Below are 25,395 nucleotides of genomic sequence, written 5' to 3'. Positions count from 1 at the left end.
GTCCCGCGTGAAAGCAGCAGGTTTCCACAGAGCGCATTAGTATTGACTTGTGTCTGAGCGCGATTGAACTAATTACGCCGGGCTGTTGAGATGTTAAGCGAGCGTAAACATTCGGGGTTGGAACAGGCCCCCACGGAGATGAAAACCCCTCCACTTTCATCCATACGCAATTAATCAGCATCCGACTCTGCAAACAGACGCAGCAGCTTGCTCCATTGCCTCTCTGGTAAGCACTAACTGACACATGAAAGAGGGCGGGGGGATTTGCACCCAGTTGGGAGATTACAACAGCAAGTGAGTCAAATCTGAGCCGATGCTGCAGAAAGACCTCAGGCACCGACGCGGAGGGAGGCTTACGAGCCTTTTGTGGGGGGGGATCGGGACACGTTTCATTACCAGGTAACAACGAAACGGAGGTAAATGCACGCATACTTATTTACGCTTGCGGGAAAACACAGCGGGGTTTAATGTGAAAAACTATCCTTGAGGCATGACAGAGCTGCAGGATCTAGATACAGCGTTGCACAAGTTGAGGAACAGCGTGCACATGCAGGGGAAACTTCAAAGCCTTCCATGTGCAGCTAGCCAGGTTATTTCAATTAGTCTCCAACAAGAGCCCTTCTTCTTTCCCCAGCTGGACCCCCAACCCATCACTCCCAGGGATCAGCCACACGGGGCCCTGTCACCCTGTTTCCCTTTACCCCTCCCGACCTTGTGCTTTGTTTTGGAAAAGGAGGAGCGAGTCAGGTTCAAAGTAGGGGAGAAGACCGAGGGGGGAAACACGAGATGACGGCCCGTCCCGATGCGGCATGCCGCTGCGTCAGACGATGAAAGCCTGCTGGGCCGAAGAGGAGATTATTCTTTTACGATTCTTTTCATTTCACAGCTCTAAACGGCGGTGTGGACAAACAAGAGCACACGGCTGCACAGGCACAAAATAGTTTATTGATTTTCACAAAAGGGCGCATTCACAGGCGCCGTCACACAATCATTGTTTTCGAAGGCGGCGCTAAGTTTCGTAAAGTGCAAAACGTTGACCTCTGTGTAACATTTGTGGATTTCTCAGGCTCAGTCACTCAGCGCAACCCTTCGTTTGACTGAAGGCGGCGAGCCCACACGTAAGCTATGTACGAGTTCAGAGTTTTTCAACCAAAAAAATGATCAGGTTCGCTTCACATTCGACATGAACGCGAACACATCTGGTCCTATTTTAAAACCCGACGCGAGAAGCGAGTGTTGATTGTAATGATGATATCTCCATGTAGTATTTATACAATTCTCTTTCTAGCGAAGATCAGATGTTCAGTCGTGCAAAACGGGGATATAAAAACAAGCATGGCATTTTTCCTTTACTTCAGTTCCCTCAATCGTCACCCCATGCGCCATTTACCACAACCTGGAGGTTTTCCAAACTAAACAGGAGTAAAAAAAACAAGGGCAAACAACACGCTGAAAGACTTACGCCTGAGGTTTTCCTGATAAGGTCAGCAGGTCAGGAGAGGACCACCGTCCTAATGGGCAACATGACTGCATATGAGTTCCAAATGCTCAGCGCTAAACATATCTGAGGCCTCGGGCCACGCAGAGTCGATCCACCGTCCAAAACAACTTTGATGGTTTAGCAAGCCTGTTCTTCGGTCACCATCTGGTCTGGTTTCACTTTTCTCTTTCTGAAAATACAAATGAAAGAAGAGACACTAAAACCTAAATCAAGAAGTGAAATGTACAAAGAAAAGGACTAACAAGAGAAAGGCCGTATTTACAGCCACGACTCCTGTTGTTGCACGTCGTCGCTGCAGTTCCCAAAGACATTCTTCATGAGAGCTGAATAAGTGAAGTAATCGAGAACATTTGTTTAATCCAAAGCCGTCTGGTGACCTTGCAGCGAGGCTGGGATTGTTTTTCAACTGGGCTTTTAATAAACAGCGCTTACTAACGGTGTTTTATTAACAGCGGCTATAAAACTTGCAAAGCAGCGAAATAAAATGACGAACTGAGCCACCCTATCTGAACTGACGATGTGTTTGCTGGCTTTTATGCGTTACAGTGAAGATGACGGAGGAGTGAACATGATCAGGTCATCCCACACAGAAGGAACCTTGCACTGACAAAAGACTTGAACAGGAGCAGTTATGAGAACAACTTTCAAAAACATACATAGATCAGGCATAACATTACGACCACCTTCCTGATATTGTGTAGGTCTCCCTTGTGCCTCTAAAACAGTTGTGACTCATCAGAGAATGGACATGGGCCTGATCAGTTTGGGATCTAGTGAATTTGGAGGCCAGGTCAACACCTTGTGCTGTTCTTCATGTTTTTTTTTTTTTTAGTTGTTCCTAAAGTGCTTTTGTGTGTGTGTCCGTGTCAGGCTGCATCCTGCTGGGGATGGCTGCTGCCATCAAGGAGTGTCATTGCTATGGGGTGGGGGTGCCTGGTCTGGTCTAGGTGGGTGCTACATGTCTAAGTAACATCCACACCAATGAATACCAGGTCTAAAAGTTTCCCAGCAGAACACTGAATTGTCACAAGATGGTCAATGTTATTTACTTATCCTCGTTGGTCAGTGGTCATAATGTTATGCCTGATTGGTGTACACCTTATTCAGATGAGATCTTTTACACCATCATTGTTAGACAGCATTTTACATTATGTTTCAAATGTTAGAAATAGAGTCTGACATTCAGAAATACAGACATTTACAGCAACATGATTATCAGGTAAATAATAATAATAATAATAAAAATAATAAAAATAGTGACAAGACTCACAATGTGAAGGGAACTCAAGGGATTGGGACTGAACAGCTGTGTAGCCTTAAGAAAACCACTAATCAGCGAGGCTAACTGGAAAAAAGGCTTCAGTTTGCTAGGGAGCATAAAGATTGGACTCTGGAGCAATGGAAGAAGGTCATGTGGTCTGATGAGTCCAGATTTACCCTGTTCCAGAGTGATGGGGGCATCAGGGTAAGAAGAGAGGCAGATGAAGTGATGCACCCATCATGCCTAGTAGGGTTGCAAAGGGGTGGATAATTTCCGGTAAATTTCCAGAAACTTTCCATGGGAAGTTAAACTGGGGAATTTTGGAAATATTCCAAATTAGAAACTTTCCATGGGAATTATGGGGAATTTATGGGAATTAACTGGAAATTGGGGGTAATTTAAACAAACTGTATCATATCCAAACATAAATGTAAATATTTTTTGTCATAAGCAGACATCCATGCAAAATAATACAAAAACATGACATTTCAAAAATAGCTTTCATTTAGCACCTAACTTACCAGATAGTTAGCTACTGTATTAATACATTTTTATTTAATATTTGCAAGTTAAAAATTAATAACGTTATAGATCAAATATATTTATCCCATGATATTATCAAAACTTACTTGACTTTATATAGTCCGCGGGCTCAAATGTGTGGCTTCAATAGTCTTGTGCTTTGAGCTCAAAAGTGTGGCCTCCAGGCTTCATGTAGGGGGCGTGGCCTCAATAGCCCTGCAGTAAGCAGTGTGCTGTGTGCATGTGATTGAGGAGTGTACTTGCATTAAATCTGGTTGTTTTAGCCAAGACTATGCTACAATATATTCCCCCCAACTATATTTAAGTTCCCTGTTAAGGGCCAACCTTCAATTTTGTAAATTTCTTATTTATTCCCATATATTCCCGTTAATTCCCGTTAATTCCCATTAATTCCCATATATTCCCGTTAATTCCCATGGAAAGTTTCCAACTTTGAAAATTCCCGGAATTTTGCAACCCTAATGCCTAGTGTCTACTGTACAAGCCTGTGGGGGCAGTGCTATGATCTGGGGTTGCTGCAGTTGCTCAGGTCTAGGTTCAGCAACATTATGTTGCCCAAAGAATGAGGTCAGCTGACTACCTGAATATACTGAATGACCAGGTTATTCCATCAATGGATTTTTTCTTCCCTGATGTTCACGGGCATATTCCAAGATGACAATGCCAGGATTCATGGGGCTCAGATTGGTAAAGAGTGGTTCAGGGAGCATGAGACATCATTTTCACACATGGATTGGCCACCACAGAGTCCAGACCTTAACCCCATTGAGAATCTTTGGGATGTGCTGGAGAAGGCTTTGTGCAGTGGTCAGACTCTCCCATCATCAATACAAGATCTTGGTAAAAAAATGAATGCAACACTGGATGAAAATAAATCTGGTGACGTTGGAGAAGATTATTGAAACAATGCCACAGAGAATGTGTGCTGTAATCAAAGATAAAGGTGAAATATTAGAGTGTGTGACCTTTTTTTTTGTTTTCCCAGACAGCGTATTTGTTCAGATGAGTGAGACATAGAGGCTGAATTTCCAAGTGTTTGGCGCTGAAACAGTTCTAAATGTGCTTCCAGCCTAATTCTTTCAATCCATCCTGGACCCTCTTTTCACGTTCAGACAAAGCCCGCACCCCCCCCCCCCCCCCCTCCACCTTCCTGATGTGTCATAAGGCAGAAGTGGAAGAGACATGATGGTACACACACACACACACGCACACACGCACGCACGCACGCACACACATCTCGTGTTGTAATGACTTTCTTACTCCTGTGGTGAGCTGCCAGTCGACCTGTTGAAACCTGCACAGTAACCCTAGATGTGGAAAGTACCCCTGCACGTCTGGGACACACGGAGCAGAGGCACAGGAGGCCTTCATTATCTATCTGTTGTTTGGTATCACTGATTCTTTCCTCCAGACACGCAACCCAGACGTGATCTGAAATACAGTAAGACCCCCGCTACTAACATCCTGCTACGCTTGTGATGTCGGAGAGGAATCAATGTGTCTCCACTTGCCGGGAGGGAGAGCGTGTGTTCATGCGTGTCGCCGTGACCGCTCACTCGGCGAACGCGTAAGGTGTCTCTTTACATATTTAGGCTACCGCATGCATGTGCATCCCGGGTCTCCGATGCTAGCCTGGGAATGCTGCACGTGTGAGATCACCTCCCTCACATCTGCAGGACCTTTTGACACCCTCCGTCTCTTTTTTACACCTGGTCCCCCACCCCCTCTGATCAAGGCTTCAGGAGAGGGCAGGTGCGCTTCGCGGAGCGCCTGATCCAAGTGCTGCCGGGCGATGGGAGATGGGAGGCTCTTGACTTACTAACATCCCTCTTTATTCCTCCCCCCTCTCCCGCTGGAGTTGTGCTGGGGGAAAGCCCACATGAAGCCTATGAGCCCATAAAACAGGCCTTTAATTTGTCTGCATATGCCCAGGAGCTAGAGCTAACATTAGCCCCTCGTTTCTCCGGACTGCAGTCGTGAATATGAACCCACGGGGCGTACGGGTCTATCTGGTTTGATCGGATCAGAAGGGAAATTTTATGAGTAACTTTTAGGAGGCCGGGGTATGCTGGATATCAAACGAGCAGGTGGGATCCATTGCATTTATGTGTCTCGGCTAGCGCAGCACTGAGGGGACTTGGGAGGAGGTGGGAGGAGAAGGAGACCTCCAGCTACGTACCCGTTTTCACGAGATAATAAAGCACCTCAGATTGCGAACAAGCATGAAAGATATAAGGGGTGGCTGTGGCTGGAGGCATTTGTGTCTTATTTCAGTGCTGGCTTGACCTGTGGGGAACTTGGTGGGATGTTCAGAGAGAGAGAGACAAAGAGATGGAGACAGAAAGCGCTGGATTTAGTTGAGATTCACCTTGAAGTTATAAACTGTACATGAGATAATAGATGAATAAATGCCACTGCAATTGGTTTCCTTGTTGGTGGAGTTGGCGGCCATTGTTCTTAGGGTGGGAAACTCCTGTTGTTCCACTTTGCAATAAGTCACACACATCAGCCACAAAATTATAACCACTGACAGGAGAAGTGAATAACATCTCGTACAATTCAGTGTTCTGCTGGGAAACGTTTGGACCTGGCATTCATTGGCGTGGATGTTACTTAGATATGTAGCACCCACCTAGACCAGATTTAAACCCCAACATAAAAACCAAGACCTGTAATAAAAGAATCTTTATGTGTTTCTGGTTCTCTGTGGCATGTTTTCAGTTAACTGTCATAATCGTTTTAATAGTAGTTCTGACTTTTCCTAGAATACTCAACATGTTATTAGTAGTTTTGCTGTAATATTATTCATTTATAATGTAGGCAAGAATACACCGATCAGCCACAACATTATGACCACTGCCAGGAGAAGTGAATAACATCGACCATCTTCCATAGCTTCAGGAACAACTAAAAAAAAAACATGAAGAACAGCACAAGGTGTTGACCTGGCCTCCAAATTCACTAGATCCCAAACTGATCAAGTATCTGTGGGATGATCCACAGAGGCCCCTCCCCTCAAAGGCCCCCATTCTCTGATGAGTCACAAGGGAGACCTACACAATATTAGGAAGGTGGTCATAATGTTATACGTCTGATCGGTGTATAAACATAAGAAATCTGACAAACTGTTATCAGCGCTTCCCGTCTGAGGAGCAACTGAAAAGGCAATGGACCAGGGATATGATGAGATATGAAAGCTGTAATGTCAGTGCACATCTTGTATTTACCCCGGATGTAATCAAATCAATATTAAACTAATTAAAACTTCAAAAAATGCTTTTGTTCAGCCGGTAACATGCTTTTGTTTCATGCTCAATATATTTCTGTGTATTGCTCATGGAGTGTACATACAACACAGAGGTGTGTTCCAAACACTTTAGCAGTGAGAATTGTCTGTGTCTGACAAGACAAACACGCCCGCTTGTTTTTCTACTGTCAGTTACTGCACTAACTATGATAAAACCACATAATGCTAGTTAACCTTTAATGTTTGCACAAGCCAGTGGATTTGTTCGACACCAGTGGCAGCACTAACATCGGTGTCAGCTGCATACTCCGGAGCAGGTCTTCCGTGCATCGGGTCTTACCTTCAAAATTATGGATTTAAGCTTCGGTTCAGTTGCCGTGTCCTTTTTTTTTTTTTTTTCTAATCCTTTGGGGATCATCAGTTCAGTCAATGGAAAGTGATGGTGAACTAGTTTATTTTTCCACCTCAGTGTTTTCACACAGGTTTGTACTTGAAGGTGTTCAAGGCTTCCCACCATAAGTATTTTCTCTCCCCATGCAGGTTTTATTTATTTATTTAATTTATGGCATTAACACCGACAATATGTTGCAGGAAATAACACATACGTGTGTAATCTGTTATTGTGGTTTGTAAGGGGACTGTGACAGGAAACGATGTTCCTGCTAACCGAGTTTATTTATCAAAAAAAGCATGAAAAAAAAAACATGACAGCCAGTGTTTGCCATACAATTAGACTCGCCAGGGTCTAATTTACTCCGCCCGCGGTCTCATAATGACTCGGAAATATTTCTGCACGTCTCAGACAATGTTGTGCTTGCGTTGTTTTTGTCCTATTGCTCCCGAAGGCATCTCTCCCTCCCTCCACCTGGAGGAAACGACTACAGACGTAACGTGAACTAGCTTATCTTTATAAGAGCTTAGTCGTACAGTTAAATTCGATAAGACTTTATTTAATCTTACATACATTTGTCCATAGAAAGCCACGTCTCAAAAGCATCATGTTTAGTATTCATGCACGGGCTGCTGCTAACTGCTGCTAAATCCAACATTAGCGTCATTACGGTAATTTAATGACGGCCTGAAAAGAAAACTCCAGATCTTATTCTACCTGCAGACATTTCATATACTGTATGAATTGTTTTTAATAGCTAGGATAGTATCCCCACCCCCAAAAAACAAAAAAACGCCAGGGTCTCGCAAAATCTTGTGGGAAAAACTGGACAATATGTAAATTCATAATACTCTTAATAATAAGAATAAGAATAATAATATGTTAGATGAGAAGCTGTACACGTCTAACTTCTCAGTGAGATAAATTTTCCATCCTTCGTCCGGTGTTATACAAAATATATGATTAAAATCAAATAATATCGTATATTTTTATTATTTTGTATTCTACTGCACTTCGTTGTGCTTTAATTTATGTTATGGTACTTTATTTTCTTCATAGAAAAACAGGAACTTGTTGGAAAAAAAGAGGCTGTGTTGTACGTGCAAAACAAGTTCCAAATAAAAACTCTAAAATATAAATACAAATGTAATCCGACAGTGTTCTGTGCTTATAAAACTTGCTGAAACTTCTTGCAGGATTTAAACCATATACTTCTCAGGTTACCAGGAACTCTACAGCCCAAAAGAGGCGAGGGGATAAAAATAAATAAAGATTTATAATGACCCTAGCAGCCATTAAGTATTAATTGCTGGGAAATAAATAAATAACACTGATCTTGTATTTGCTTCTTTCACACTTCTCGTTTCCTATATTGCTTTTCGAGGCCCGAGCGCAAAGGATTTGACTATTCTGTGGTGTGAGACTCACGTTAAAACCCACCTGTGTTGTTTCCTGTTGTGCAGCCGGATCATTACTCCCATTGTGACCAGCGATGAGAGGAAACCGATGGCGCCGAGTACAAACCCCACGGTGTTATCTGTGGAGAAACAACATCACAGCGTTACTCTCGCCGCGCCGTGCCAACGATCCGTCAGAACGATTCGCATACTCTCCGCGTCGTTTCATACGCGGATCGATGTGAAGGCAACGAGGGGAGCGCTGAAAACAAAAAATAAAGCATGATGGGAAATTGAAGAAGAAAGATGTATATCAGTTTGAGCTTTTATCTCAGAGTGGCTGAGATATTCCATTCAGGTCCCAGTAGGTGTATGGAGGATAAACGGTGTGCACCAACATGATTGAACAAAGCACAGATTAGCTTTAATAACACTTGTATTCATGTGAATCCTTATTAAATCATCCTGTAGGCTTGTTAGCTTAATAAGAGGACCAATTATAATATAAATTCATCAAAGTCATAGATTCTATCATGTCCCTTGTGCTCAAGCAGCCTAATAAACAGACTGAAAATTCATTTAATTTCACTTAATCACTCAGGACTATGTTGAGCTGCCACTCCCTTGTTGTTTTTGCGAGTTGCCCGTCCGTCCCATTCTAGTGAACGCCTTGAGGGAATTTCTTCAAACTTTGCACATAAGATTTTATACTCATAAGATCAAAGGTCAACTTCACGGAGCGGTCATAATGTTCTGCAAAATAATTTTTTATTCGATTCCTTCAAAGTATTCACTGTAAAAGTGACATTGAGATTGAAAATCCATTTGACATGACTGTCCTGGCCGAGACGGGCAGCAGTACAAATATTTATACAGGGTTAAATAGGTTTATATACACGAATCAGCCACAACATTACGACCACTGACAGGAGAAGTGAATGACATTGACCATCTTGTGATAATTCAGTGTTCTGCTGGGAAACTTTTGGACCTGGCATTCATTGGTGTGCATTCATTAATACACAGGATTAGATGTTACAATCCCTTGTGCCAAGATCCCAGGCCCTGTTCAACTGAGAAACCCTAACAAACCTATAGTCATGTGATATGACGCTTAACCTACAATCTAAATGAACTAAGTAAATGCTGCTGGCTTGTATGGCCCGCTCAGCAGCAGACGCTAACTCAAACCTTGTGAAATATAAGCTAACCAAATGCTGCTGGCTAGCTTAACCTACAATCTAAATAAACTAAGTAAATGCTGCTGGCTTGTAGGCCCACAGAGCAGCAGAGGATAATTCAAACATTGTGAAATATTAGCTAACCTAACGCTGCTGGCTTGTATGGCCCGCTCAGCAGCTAACCATAGCTACCAAGCAACATAAAGACATCAGGAACCTGGCCTAAACAACAGCAGTGTGGATGTCACTCCTTGATGGCAGCAGCCATCCCCAGCAGGATGCAACCATAAAAACAGTTCAGGGACAACTAAAAAAAAACATGAAGAACAGCACAAGGTGTTGACCTGGCCTCCAAATTCACTAGATCCCAAACTGATCAAGTATCTGTGGGATGATCCACAGAGGCCCCTCCCCTCAAAGACCAAGATTTTGTTGCCAGACACCACAGGACACCGTCAGAAGGCCCATGTCCATTCTCTGATGAGTCCCAACTGTTTAGGAGGCACAAGGGAGACCTACGCAATATTAGGAAGGTGGTCATAATGTTATGCCTGATCTGTCAGTGGCTAACATGTATCTGTGGGATGATCCACAGAGGTCCCCTCCCCACTAACAACACAGGACACCCTCAGAAGGACCATGTCCATTCCCTGATGAGTCACCACAAGGGAGACCTACACAATATCAGGAAGGTGGTCATAATGTTATGCCTGATCGTTGTATACAACGTCTGTCAACACCTATGAAGCTCCAGAAAACCAAAAAAAAAAAAAAGAAAGAAACCCACAGGAACTGAGATACACACCAACATGCACAAACTCCCAGAAGCTTCTAAACCAATTATCTTTGCTATAAATGGTCAGGCCTTGAAAGTGGCAGCGCTGGTGTCAAACTGCTGGAAGCTGGAGCCTTCAGCAGCAATGTGACAAAGCGGCCCAGAGTGTAAGCGCAGTGTGTGCGTGAGGAGGACTGGAACTCAATCAGTGTAAACGTTCACCCCGCTGCTGGCAAAGCCCAAAGCTATCTGATTACTCCGCTGAAGCGCTGATCAAAGCTCTACGGAGCAACAGCACTCGCTGTGGAGCCAGCGACAGTCAACTAATACATGACAAGCATCATGGAGCTGGACTGATAAGGTTCAAGTGAACATAGAACAAAAAAAAAATAATCAAAGATGAATAATTTCCACGCTACAGACATTCTTGATCCCTGTTCAGGCTGATATAAATACAGCTTCCAGTGTTTATCTCCCGGAGAAATTACAAATCAGAAGGACTGTTTTCATAACGCTACCACGCACAGACACCCACAAGCATCATTCTTATCACGTAAACCATTTCTTGAGATAGAGATCAGGTTTCGTTTGACGGGGCTGATATCATCTTAAAATAATTCCTGCGTCTCCGCTCAGAGCTAGTGTTGCCATCTGAAGTGTGTATCTTCGCCCGGGCTGACTTCGTGTGATGTGTGAAAGTATTCCTGGAATCTCAAACATCTGTCGGGTCCAGACTTCAGTCATGAAACGCTCCACGTACGAACCTAAAAGGCCCCCGCTTGGGTAAACACACCGATCAAGCACAAAGCCAGGTAGCAGCCAGTTAAAACACTACTTGTCGCTTCACCTGAACTTGGCCTTGGCACCTCGGGCCAAGATTTCCAACTGGTCTTGGATTATGGAGGAGCAGTAGAAGATCTGGAAGGAGTTATCAACTTTAACCTTTCCTGAGGTCTCTGACCCGAAGGGCATGGGTTTTCTATCCATCGTACTGTACATAGCTCAGTCTGGTCATGCAATGTTAGACATCAATGCTGCTTATCAGTGGTTTGTTCTTTCATATACCAAACAGCCACATCATTATGACCAGAGGAGACGTAAATAACATCAACCATCTTGTGACAATTCAATGTTCTGCTGGGAAACTTCTGGACCTGGCATTCATTGGTGTGGATGTTACTTAGACATGTAGCACCCAACTAGACCAGACCAGGCGACCCCCACTCCATGGCAATGACACTCCTTGATGGCAGCAGTACACAAAAACACTTCAGGAACAAAAAAAACATGAAGAACAGCACAAGGTGTTGACCTGGCCTCCAAATTCATTAGATCCCAAACTGATCAAGTATCTGTGGGATGATCCACAGAGGCCCCTCCCCTCAAAGGTCCCCACTAACAACACAGGACACCCTCAGAAGGCCCATGACCATTCTCTGATGAGTCACCACAAGGGAGAGGAAGGTGATCGTAATGTTATGCCTGATCGGTGTACGCAATGATGGCGCTGTCTCCTAAAATTAGCACCCACGGTGCTTGAAATGGCTTTGACCCTGTCCACCTAATCCAGCGATCTTCAGAAATAATTTAGAAGTTGCGCACTTCACTTTGTTCGTTATTAAAAAGTATCCTGATAATACAATAAGAGCAGGGAGGAGAAAAGAGTCACACACGAGGACAATGAGGCGACGGCTAAACTAGGAACAGACAGGACGTCGTCTGGCAGGTCGGTCCAGTGGACTTTTTTTTTCTTGTAGAAAGGAAATACTGCTACATGCCTTTTGTTTTGTTTTTTTGTTTTTTTAACTATGCCAGAAAAGATAACTACGTTAGAAGTGATTTTATCGTGTTCTCCAGTTTGTACTCGCTCCTTCGTTTATTAAACTTAAAGACGAGATCGGATTTCTCAAGATCTTAACAGGCCAGAATCAAAAAGGGCAGCGTCTACCCCAGTACTGGCCGCAGATCTTGGCGGCAACCGAGGACCTCACCGCGGTCCGGGACAAACTCAGAGGAAAGGTATTCACGTGGCTCTTCACCTTTGTAGAAACTGTAACTTGGACGCAGCTGTTCACACCTCACTCTCACATATTAGCTTTTAAGTAGCTGAAGAAGAGAAGAAAAGAAAGAATAGGAAGAGAGTAAAGGAGCAACAGGAGGTGGGAATATAGGCAGAAAAGCCTGTTTGAGTGGATCAGAGACCTGTGTTCACTGACAGAAAACGGCCACGGACACTGAAATGTGAGAAACATGACTGGTCTTACGGTCTCGGGCTGCCCCTGCTTGACATTTTAAAAATCTTTCCATGCATGCACCCCGCATTTATCAAGCACTTCTGTCTGCCTCTCAGGCCTCTCACTGCCTCTATCTCAGGGGAATCTGAGAAGAGAACCACAGGCAGAAAATTGAGTGAGTCTTTGTCTTGCAACCCACGTCACTTTTGATTTTTTTTTTCCTTCCGTGTAAATTGCTCTCTCTATCCCTTTCTGGCAGCTGTCACCTTTCCTTTAATCACTTTCTTCTCCTCTGCGCTAGGAACTCTATTAATAATACAAGGCCATTAAGGTGGGGTGAACCTGTTATTTGGTATGCATCCGATACTCAGCCGGGGATATTGTTTTCCAGGAGACCGTGACAAAGCACAGCCGAGAAGTCGATCTCTGTAACCTTGGAGGTTTTCCCGTGGACCGGCCTCAGATGAAAAACACTCTTTCTGTGCAAACCCCACCCTCGCCTCGTCAACACTTCCATCTTTTCCAATAGAAGATATTAACGCTGAGATCACCACACGCTGCAGCGCTATCTAAAGCACACTGACAAGTTTGGCGTCCCGTCTCAAATACGTGGGGCTTTTACCGGTGAGGAAATTCACAGAAAAATGCACTTTTGACGGAAGGGACTTACTGTCACCTCTGCTGACAGGCAGCCAATTCCAATGGCGGTTCATTAAAGTGACTCAGAGAAGAAGTCAGACTGGATGTGGCGGCGGCGCTGCCTTTCATCTCAGCTGTGACTTCAGCTCCGCGGCAGTGCAGGGTATATATGCATCACGCCGCAGCGATTCGTACGATGGGGGGGAGGAGGGAAGCGCCGGGGCGTCTTCCGCTCGGTCTGTATTTAGTATTGTTTACTTGGCTAGAGGTCACATTTGAACGGCGGAGGTAACAGCTCATGCAACACCTGCCATTGAGCACCTCGGGCCACGTTGACGGTTGTTAGCTCTGATTTGTGTAATGAGAGTGTCGGAGCGAGTGTAATCACCGTGGCACGGATAAAAAAGGCCCGGCGTTGTGTGTTTGTAGACGTACGGCTGTGTGTTCATCTATTCGTGCATGCACTGAATATGTCAGTGAGACTGTATTTCTCCAGTCACCTTTTAAGATACTTTCTAAACTTTCAGACTGACTTAACATGCACCTATCAGCCACAACATTATGACCACTGACAGGAGAAGTGAATAACCCTGACAATCTTGTGACAATTTATTGTTCTGCTGGGAAACTTTTACACCTGGCATTCATTCGTGTGTAGCATGTAGCATGTAGCACACACCTAGACCAGACCAGGCACCCCCACCCCATAGCAATGACACTCCTTGATGGCAGCAGCCATCCCCAGCAGGATGCAGCCTGACACAGGAACACACACAAAAACACTTTAGGAACAACTAAAAAAAAAACATGAAGAACAGCACAAGGTGTTGACCTGGCCTCCAAATTCACTAGATCCCAAACTGATCAAGTATCTGTGGGATGATCCACAGAGGCCCCTCCCCTGAAAGCCCCCCCCCCCCCCACTAGCAACATTCTGTTGCCAGACACCACAGGACACCCTCAGAAGGCCCATGTCCATTCTCTGACGAGTCCCCACAAGGGAGACCTGCACAATATTAGGAAGGTGGTCATAATGTTAAGGCTGATTGGTGTACATCACTACAGTAATGCATCGCATATTACAGTGATAGTTCAGCTACAGCCTCTGCAAGACAGAGAGATAGCAAGATGATAAATGACAAAAGAAAAAACTAATAAAAACATCATCGGTCATAACGTCTCTGCAAAACATTTCTACGATGGATATAATACTAATATGAAACTAATTTATTTGCCAAGCGTCGGCTTTAGGATTGTTTTGTTTTCGTCCAGCTGTGACGAGGCCCGGTTATTAAAACTGGAGTCGAAATCTGATCTATTGGAAGTTCGTTCTGCTCCGATCACTATCAAGGGGAAGTCTCCGTTTGCATCTCTAACGAGGAGAGGATGGAGGTTTGGGGTGAAGCCACGAACGGAGGAAAGAGAGCAGATTACAAGTCAAACAGCTTCATTTCTCCGCTTCCTCGTTTCAAACTCAAATTCAAGAGATTGGATGAAGTTAGACTTAATACATTTCTTTTCTTTACTGAAGTCTAAAAACTGGCCTATATCTCACCAAAAGGAGGGATAACCTGCTCTGTCACAAACCCCCAAAACACCCTCTTGGCATTCGGAGGGAAATGCTGCCGCTCCCTGGCAACGACGGGCAACTACAACTACACTGAGGGTGAGTTCATGGTTGGGGGGCTGCGAGGAACCATTACAGGGACCCAGGTGGCTCCAATTTGCGAACACAAAGCTGAGCCGGTCCAGGTTCAGAAGTTTATGGCTTTGTTGCTAATGGTCTGCATGACCAACTGAGCCATTTAATCTTCGCGTTCAAAGGGACTGCATGCGAGACAAAGGATTCACAAAGTCGCTCAGTTTCAAACGAAGCATGGTGTCAATTGTAGTGAATATAAAACAGACGAATGAGTATGACAAAGTGTCACACATGCAACAAAAATAGGACCAAAAAAAAAAAAAAAAAGAACGTTTTACACGTTTTAACCTGATTTGAATTAGTTCTTCTTGTGTCACTGACAGCGTACAATGGCTTCTTACCCTCCATGCAACCACCGGGTTTATAATCCATTTACTACAAGGCTTAGAGTTACTGTACACAGCATTTGACAGAGAATCACGAGGAAAAACTGGTTATTTACGCAAATATTTTTTTGACATGTGGTAATTGTGTTGCCACAGGCGCTGTTTGTGTTTGAGGACACATAAATTTGATCAAACGCATATGATCATTTTCACAGCAGCCATATGTGCTACAGATTTGTTTGTCCTCTGGGTTCGATTTTCCAAAACACAGTGCTACGCTGCAGCCGTCTTTGATCCATCAGTAAATGCAGACAGGATTTTTTATTTAGTATTTTTTTTTTGAGAGAGAGAATTGAGTTCATATTTACAGAAAACACGACCATATGCGATTTTCTTACACGCATCGCAGTCGAGTTCATTTTACTGAATCCAGTTTTGTTTCATTTACCAACCGACCTGTTATACAGCAGGGCTGCTCTCCTGTCCAGGTCCCATCGTGCAGACAAGTGCGCTCCGTTGAACCGTACAGTACGTAGCCTTCATTGCAGCTGAAGCTCAGAGTGTCCCCTTCCAGGTAACGTGTCCCGTTCTTTTTCCCATTTCTGGGTGCGGGAAGCAAGCCACAAGACACCACTGAGGAAAAAAATAACACAGATTAATATTAAAAACCACAGTGTGGTCTAGCCTAATAAAATGTTTCTGAAAGACATGAAGATGGATGGATATGTAGTGCTGGCTTATTAATAATGGCTTATTTTAATGCACCTTGTTAATAAGGACATAAGTATGTATGTATGTAATGTATATAACATATATTTACTTCTGTCTCTATTTCTTGTACATTTGTTCATAGGCAAATTTTGTAAAAATTTTTTGCTTATACTATTTTATTTTACTAGATTTTTACTTATATTTTATTTTTATTTATTTTTTAATCATTTTATTTCATTTATTTTTATTATTATTATTTTTAATTCTATTACATTATTCTTATTTTTCTAATTATTTTCTTTATTTTCTTTATTATTTTTTATTTTTTAACTTATATTATTTTATTTTTCTTATTATTTTATTTTATTTATTTTTATGTATTATTTTTAATTCTATTACATTATTCTTATTTTTCTAATTATTTTATTCATTTTCTTTATTATTATTTTTTTTTTTATTATATTATTTTATTTTTATTTTTCTAATTATTTTCTTTATTATTTTTTTATTTTTATAATTATTTTATTTTATTTTTATAATTATTTTATTTTATTTTTTAACTAACTATCTTCACCTGTTCTTTCTATTTATGGTTCTCAAGAGTGCTTTTCATGTGCTACTGTGACCAAGCAATTTCCCTTGTGGATAAATAAAGTCTAAGCCTAATGTCTCCACTTTAATGCATTTTTTCATACTTTATTCAAGGATAAAATAAATAACAATGAGGATGAAACTGCCCTAAAAGTATGCAGTTTACCTGAGGAACAATCACAAACCCGACAGACACAACTCTGCCAACTAGAAAAGACTAATAAATCTAAAGACGTTCTGTTTTGTTTCCTGCGGTACCTGGTATCAGGGCTTCCATTAGGGCCTGGTGATTGTGGAAGGCCCTGAGCGTTGCGTTCCCCGCCGCGAGGCTCCGAGTGGTCAGGGTGTCATATTTACAGAACTGCGCCCCCTCCCCAGAGCACATCGTCAACGCGTCTGCCACCAAAGGGTCATCGGGTCTCTCAGGCAGAGAAAAGGCAGGAACGAAAGCGGGGTCGTGCCTCGGCTGCAAACAGTACGTGTCTATCAGGTACTGTGAGTCGTACGTGAAAAGGGAAGATGCGTTGGAAATGTTCCCTGCGGACGGAAAGAAAGACACGCGCACACAACACCAGTCAACTAGAACAACAATAGCAGACTTATGCTTAGAAAAACAAATCGAAATTAATGTAGAGACGGTTACGACACAATTTGACTCATGCACACAAGAACGTCCATCATCACGTACATGTTAAGTTAGCCGCTTGTCGGCTTTGAGGGATATGTGTTGTAATGATAGCTGAGACATCGGTGGTGAGAGACGAGCTTATGCTTGCTCTGTGTGATCACAGTCCCCGATACTGCTCTCTATAATATTTTAAATCTGTGCAAACTCTAAACATGTGTCCCATTTTTCTTCGTGTGCTCTCTTAAAACAGTTGTCAAAGTTCTGGCCAGATTTGTAAAACATTCATAAAGGCACAATGAGAAGGAATTATTATAAATCATGGAATTCCTAGTTAGCGTTTGCCTTTCTGAACTTACAAGAAATGAATCCTCGTGAAATTTAAAATGACTAATAAGGCTTAATATTAACGCAACATTTGGCAGAGAGCTCACAAGTTCCTTTAAACTCACAGCCAGCTCCAAACGTAAAGATTTCCTCCAACGTGGCGTCAGATGAGGAGACGACCTCTCCGAGGCGGGTTTTAAGGTCGTCTGATGGGTCAGAGTTCATCAGGCCAAGGAGACCCTGGGTGCTGCTGGAAAACTCTTCCGGAAGCAGGACAGTCGCCGCCATGGCTCCTTCGTACACACGTAGCTCCACGCCAACACCAGAGTTAAATATTACTGTCACGTTGTGTGGACCGGGGGCGAACACGAACACTCCTGCGAAATAAAGATTTGGTTTGAGTTTCTAAAGCCTCATGGTTTCATAATAAATATATCAGGACAGTTAAAGTCCTAATGAAATCACATTCAATGTTCTGCTTTTCAGTGGTCTGTCTTGCACTATATGTTGCCTACACCGATCTGCCACAACATTATGACCACTAACAGGAGAAGTAAATAACATTTAAACCATCTCGTGACAGTTCATTGTTCTGCTGGGAAACTTCTGGACCTGGCGTGGATGTTACTTAGACATGTAGCACCCACCTAGACCAGACCAGGCACCCCCACCCCATAGCAAAAACACATGAAGAACAGCACAAAGTGTTGACCTGGCCTCCAAATTCACTAGATCCCAAACTGATCAAGTATCTGTGGGATGATCTCCCAAAGGCCCATGTCCATTCTCTGAAGAGTCACCTACGCGGAGACCTACACAATATTAGGAACGTGGTCATAATGTTGTGCCTGATTGATGTATACGTCAAATGACAATTCCCTTTTCCCGGAAAACAACTTAAAAATGTTGATGATTCATCCCGCCCACCCTGCATTTACTAATTTTGTGTCCTGTGAAAGGCTTTCCCTCCCTCTGCGTCCCCTCTCCACCGGCAGCAGCACCGTCGCCTTTGGCTCTCAGCTCAAGCTCGTATGGGCGGTGCATGCTCAGGCCATGGGAGCTGACAAATTAGAGCTGACTGGGCTTTTGGGGAGGGGGGTTGGCTCCTTATCATTGTTTTTAAAAGATACGAGGAAGAAAACGGCGCTCCGCTTATCGTTCAGATGATAACTGGAGACTTTCGGACTGTAGCGTGGAGGATTTACAGGGTAATATACGGCTAAATAATACGCAAACAAAAGTTTATCCTCGTGACACAATTAAAATGTATGTTAAAGTCACTAATGACAAATCGAAGCACACAAAGTGGTGAATCAAAAGTGATCTTCCTCCCCATTGCCATATTTATCACAGACGATTTAATTCAATTACCTTTTTATAAACAGATATCTGTCTAGTCAGGAGAGTTTAAAGCGTCTCACCACTTAGGTCCATCCACCTCTGCTCAGTGAAAAGTAGGATCTTCTTGTTCCTCAACACCTGAAGATGGTCTTCAGCTAGACGCACCTCGATGACATCTGAGGAGTTCTGCTTCATAGCCACTGATGACAACCGTGTGGCTCCGGCCAAGGAACCTTATAAGTAAATAAGATGGATCATATTCATGTATTCATGGAGTCAACTACGTTTTTTTTTTTTTGTTTTGTTTTATCACCGTTCAAGTCTGCACAATTTCAAATAATCCAGATGTTTGCCCTCTCTGATCTAACAAAAGGGATTATTAATGACATCTGGCCATCTACAGTCACTCGGTCCGCGGCTGTTGTGTAATGGCTTGGAGGAAATTCTAACCAATTAAGTTCACATCTGTTCTTCTTCACCGCATCTGACCCCGAGCAAAAAAAAAAAAGACAAGGGAATGAACATGTTTCACCCAAACCAGGGCCTGACATTACGCTCTCCCTCAGAGGGGTGTAAGACTTACGAGGTGGGCGTTAAATGCTTCTTAAACAAAAGTTCAGCAGAAAAATCGAGTGGAGAAAAAATAATTAAAACGTCAAATGATGAAACAAGTCCCTCTGAAGAACTTCTGGAACAAGTTTTCTCTGTTCTCTCTGTTTCGATTTCTTGTACTTTTGTTTATATGCAAATTTTGTACATTTTTTGATTATGCTATTTTATTTTACCAGATTTTTACTTAGATTTTTATTTTATTTTATTTTTGTAGTTATTTTATTTTTATTTATTTTGGGTTTTTTTATTTTATTTTGCTAGTTATTTTATTTTCATTTTTTTTATTTTGCTAGTTATTTTATTTTTATTTATTTTATTTTTTTATTTTATTTTAATTTTTCAATTTTATTTTTGTTATATTATTTTATTTTTTATTTATTTTATTTTGCTAGTTATTTTATTATTTTTAATTTTAATGTTTTATTTATTTTATTTTATTTATTTATTTATAGTTATTTTATTTTATTATAATATTTTTTAAACCAATTATCTTCACCTATTTTTCTTTTTATTTATGACCCTCAAGAGTGTTTTCTACGTGCATCTGAACTACTGTGAACAAGTAATGTCCCTTGTGGATGAATAAAGTCTAAGTTCATCCTCATCCAAACAAAGCTCTGGGCTTAAAAAAAAAAAAAAAAAACAGGCAGCGTACTACCATGGGAATGAAAGAGGGGATAACAGGCAGGGCATTCACATCAAATCTGGACTCACCGTTCTTAAGTTTCACTTGCTCTGTTCTGGCCTGAACACTCAGCCCTCTGTCTGGTGCAGACACGAGGTGATACTCCCCTTTGCCGTTGAAAGTGTATCTGAGGCCGTCAAACGTTATGAAATGTGGGTCCCCAAGGACGACACCTGTGAGGCATTGAGGAACAAAAGCGTTCGTACCTTTAAATCTAATACGCATTTTGGCACAAACACAATTATTTCTGATCTCTCGCAGGGTTTCTGATATAAGTATGCAGCTTGTTTGTTGTAGTCCGTTGCGTGCTCTAATAAATCTATAACTCTCTGGTGCAGTCTGTAATTCATTTACTTCTCCTTCAAACTAATCTGGGATTACTTGGGTCGCATGTTCATGGCTGAGGTCACTTGAACAAGCAACTAACCACCAAACTGCTCCCCAGGTGCCTTGCTTTAACTCCCTTGGATGCATACCTAAACTCATTTACATTCAGGGGCCACATGCAGCTCAATTTGATCTAAAGGGGGCCGGACCAATAACTTAATAGCAATAAAGTTTGCCCTTTAACAAATCATTTTATGAACAACCTGAAATGTGTGAAAATAAGTGTAATTTCGGCTCATGTTCTGTTTCGTACGGTGGCCCTGAAGGTCAAAACACAACGACATTTCAGATTACGGAAAGTGTAGGGACAACACTTCTTGTTTCTGATTGGACAAAACCCGACAGTGTAACTGTCCGTGCACAAGTTTTAAATCATGTTGGAAAGAACGGAGGACGAGATGGCATTAATAGGACACACATATAACGTCATTCTTGATATGCTTTCAACCCATCATGACATTAACATGTCCCTCGGAACTCTGAAAGCACGGGTGAAGGAGTTAGGACTGAGGAGACGGGGCAACTACGTCCTCATCATGCCTCTTTAAATAATGCCAATGTCTTTCCGCAAGACAGGCAGAAATTTGGCAAGGACTCATACTTCTTTCCACAACGCGGACAGTACATGTTGTCTGTTTTCAAAGAGCATCGCAGTGTCTACACTTCCGCATAGCTGACCAGAGAAACAAGAAGTGTTGTCTCTACATTTCCCGTAATCTGAAATGTCGTTGTGTTTTTTCTGAATTGTTGTGTTTTGACCTTCAGGGCCACCGCAGTTTAGCTCTGGGTCTCAGCGTCGTGTTGCGTCCGCAACTCTTACTAAAACATTGCGCCCTCCAGTGGACAGATAAAGCTAAAAGAGCCGTCCTGGTCCAGGGACAGGCTCCAGCTCCCCCACGACCATCTCGATGACAAGCAGCTACAAAACATTAATGTAATTTTCGCACCTTGCAAATTTATCACGCAGATGACAGATTGGACCCTCTGGGGTAAATAGGACATAGTTATCACCGTACGTCAATATTGAGCTTTTAATGTTGTGTTGAAAGAAATCTGTAAATACATTTGTCCTGACCTGCTCTTGGCGGCTGGTAGCTGCGACATCCGCTTGAAGGTCGACGGTTTAAGTAGATCTGGCACAGGTCCGACCACAGGCAGCAGTAGTAGAAGCTCATGACGTCGTAAAGCCAGTGGGAGTACCCGGGCACACGCGGGGGCTCCCCGTACGGAGGTGAGCCCCAGTCGTGAGCCCTGTCCGGGGTGCTGCCACCCATCGAGTCCCCCGTCAGCACCAGAGCACCCGTGCTGTCGTAGCAGCACTGCTGCCCCGATCCATGCAGAGGACTGAAAAGATAAGAGGATACCCGCATCAATAAAAAAGGGATACAGTAAAAAAAAAACATGTGTCCTCTTGTCACTCCTACCTGGCCTGAACTGCTCTGACGCAGTGGACACAGCCGGGGTGATAGGCGCACACACTGCCCCTCTCGATGTCACAACTATAATCAGTCTGAAAAATCCAAATGAAGATAAAAAGGTTCCTAATTAATGAAGCCATTAGCTTGACGCTCTAACCACAAGTCAAAACAAAACAATCCTCATATCTGGATTAAATTTTTACCACACCGATCTGACCTGAGAACATAAACCCTATAAATAAACGGTGGATTCATTGTGGTGGGTGTACTCACGTGAAACCTGCCTGTATCTGCTCGGGCCTGCGCCAGAGTGCAAGGACAATCAATGAGCTCATCGAGGAAGCTGGGAAGGTCCTTCTCCAGGGTGTCCCACTGCAGACACTTGCCCTGTGCCCAGGCCGAAGAGTTGTCTCTGAAAGCCTGCTCCAGGTGCCAGGCTAGGACGTGACCTCTGCTCCACAGAGCTTGTACATCCCTGCGTGTTAACAATTACCGCTGTTAGTTTGAAATGGAATTTTTTAAGTTTGAACTGGGTGAAACTATCATTTATCTGAGTATGACTGATTCGACACAACCAACAGTAGAGAAAACTAGAAAATCCTCACATTTCAGACGCTGTTAACAGGAGTACGACAAATCTGCAGTTTCACAAACATGTCTGAAACACTGTTCATTAGGGATGCACCAAAACTTTTTGGCCGAAAAACCAAAAATGCACTTTTGGGCCATTTTTGACTGAAAACTGCTGCGGTTGTTGCTTGCATCATCACAACATCCTGTTTCGGCCGTGTTGTTTCGGCATAAATTTCCGGTGCATCCCTACTGTTCATACATAATGAGATGCTCAGATTTATCACGGATACCTTGCTCCTTCTGCTTTAGCCCCAGCTGTGATGCGGATGTTCCCCAGCACCCAGTCAGAGAACTCCTCTTTGGGCTCAGGGATAAAGCTGAAGGCCCCAGTGTTGGGCAGATCCCTGGCGAGAGAGTACAGGTAACTCAGCTCGGCGTTCCTGTTGACCTCTCTGTAGCCCCACAGCTCCACGTTGACCTCCTCTGCTCCGATCAAAGAGCTGTTCCACGTCATCCCGAGGCGTCCAGTCGTGTCCGCTGTGCCGTACCACTGCCACTGGGTCGCATTCACCAGGGTGACTTCCAAAGCACGGTCTGCTTTACTGGGATGGACTAACGAAGTGAAAACAACAAATATCAAAGCGACACGGTCAAAGAAAATAAATGTAGTTTTGTGCAACCAAAACCACCGACACACAGCTGCCTAGCCCGGATGACCTCTTCATGCCCCGATGCCTGTGGAAGGTATCCAGCATTTTAAAGGACAACTACCTCCCAGCACACAAACTGTTTGAAGTGCTCCCCTCAGGGAAGAAACACGAATCCATTAGGAGACCGACCACAAGACTGTTTGCTAGTTTTTACCCCCAAGCCATCACAACACTGAATTCTACACTGAAATCCATCACTTTATACACACACCAATACCACTAGCTATTTATTATTCTGCCTGTGCCATATTATCTCAACGTGTGTCTGCTAGATGTGTATTTTCTTTCTTCTTTCGTACTTAAGCACCATTATAGGTAGTGTACCGTGTAATGACAATAAAATAGTCTTAATCAAAAGTTGACATTATAGAAAATAACTGCAGCAAGAAAGGCCACACTGAAGACATCAAACAGATGCAAAGTATGTGTTGTTATGTACGTAGCATTAATTGTTAAGCTTTACACTGTGGCGTCATTTTGCATTTTCTGGATCTCGTAAAGTACTTTCAGGTCTTTCACGTTTCTAAACCAAACCAACGACAACACAGGTTGAGGGAGTGACAATTTGAGCAGCATAGAAAACTCACCTGACAAGTACTCGCCAGATCTGTTAAAATTAAGTCCATCTGTTGAAACATCAAGTGGTATCCAACCCGTCTCATACAGTAAAGGAGAGACGCAGTACGCCTGGCCTTCAGCATCAATGAATCCTTCACGCTCGAGCTCACCTTTGAACCTGCGACAAAGACAGATATCGTTTTATTAGACGTTCATCTAGACACACTAACACTTTGTTCTTGATACACTGCTGCTGCTTAATATACATTATCTCACATGTACACGTGTACAAGTACACCGTCAGGGAAATAAGATTTATGGGAGTTAATCCTTTTAACATATCATAAGATAATAGATTTGGGAAGAAAAGCTATTAACAATTGTTTATATTAAAAACAATATCGACACTGCAATCCTGGGGAAGTGCTCGAGGAGGGAGCATATTCACTTGTTACGTTGCACAATTCTGCTATTTAAACTGTTGTCTTGACTTTAGCTTTCAAATATTTTGCAATTTTATTTTTTCTACTTTTTGGTTATCTTATAATTTTGGATTCAAGTTCTTTTCAGATTTCATTTGATCGCAAGCGCAATAATAAACATTGACTATGAATGACTAACACCTGTTTGAGAGTGTTAACAGAAACAGAACATTACGATCATGCTAAATGCAGAATTTGTGGTAGATGGGAATTAAGTATGAATGCATCTATCAAACAGAGTGGACAGGGAGTGTATTTTCCTACACCATCTGAGTGGCCGAGGTACCAAACTACCCACAGGGAGTACATGCAAACTTCACACACCTCGGCAAAGTGCTAACAACTTTCAGCCCTGTGGACTATATTGTAATATACTGTAATCCCTTCATGGTGTGCTCCTTTTGTAATGTGCAGACACAAACCTGCAGAGAGGTGTTTCACCAGGATGGAGGACCAAACCGAGGATCCTCAGAGCTCTGCCACCCAGCATGGAGCTGGAGTGAGGTGTCACCTGGAAACAGGACCGGTTGTAGTCTGCACAGCAGCCCTGCAGAGACACGCAGGTTGCACAGCAGGAGCATTCTTCTGGTGCATCTCCACACTCTTCCCTGCACGTTTGACCTAATAAAAAAAACAATAACTAATCAATCACGCTTGACAGGTCTATTTAGTGGTCTCAAAACAATAAATGACCACTTGTCTGATGCATGCACAGTGCCATCTTCAGTGCGCAGAGTGTACCTTAAAGTGACTTACCAGATGTTTTAGATAACAAAATGAGAATTCCACAGACAAAAATGGTCTCGCTCAGGTTTGCTCTCATGTTTACCTCAGTGTGCAAACTAACACTGCGCTCACACTCATGTTGGACTGCGTGACTTCCTGAGTGGTGGATCAAGGTTCAACTAAACAAAAACACGTTTAACTACTCCATGTTATGAATTAATAGTTAGAAATTAACAGACGTCACTTTCGATAGTTATTTATTTCCTCGGTGCGGAGAGGCAAATAAAATGTAGTTTTTAAAACTACGCACACTGTTTCTAATTTCATTCTCAACTAATTTGAGCTCGGATTTGTTTTGTACTTTAAGCTTTAACGCTAGTTTACATTCTCGCGAGACTTTACGGTATCTCAGCATCTGGCGCATGCGCACGTAGTATCACTATGCATCTCTC

At 42.9% G+C, this 25,395-nt stretch overlaps 1 protein-coding gene across 1 annotated transcript; it reads right to left on the bottom strand.

The window, feature by feature from the left end:
• Positions 1-896: 896 nt before the first annotated feature.
• susd2 (sushi domain containing 2) lies at positions 897-25,087 on the bottom strand. Its single transcript, XM_084551673.1, has 14 exons — positions 24,974-25,087; positions 24,640-24,838; positions 23,765-23,913; positions 22,758-23,079; positions 22,168-22,369; positions 21,901-21,986; positions 21,552-21,820; positions 20,119-20,262; positions 18,873-19,025; positions 17,577-17,828; positions 16,758-17,036; positions 15,654-15,830; positions 8,384-8,480; positions 897-1,670 (listed from the first exon to the last, which is right to left on the bottom strand). The coding sequence occupies exons 1-14, from the start codon at positions 25,038-25,040 to the stop codon at positions 1,619-1,621; spliced, it is 2,448 nt and encodes an 815-aa protein (XP_084407799.1). The 5' UTR covers positions 25,041-25,087; the 3' UTR covers positions 897-1,618.
• Positions 25,088-25,395: the final 308 nt, after the last annotated feature.

This window comes from Chelon labrosus (genome assembly GCF_963514085.1).
Source record: "Chelon labrosus genome assembly, chromosome: 9".
NCBI lineage: Eukaryota > Metazoa > Chordata > Actinopteri > Mugiliformes > Mugilidae > Chelon > Chelon labrosus.
The sequence above is the reverse complement of the archived record's forward strand: the minus strand, read 5'-3'. Positions and strand labels throughout refer to the sequence as shown.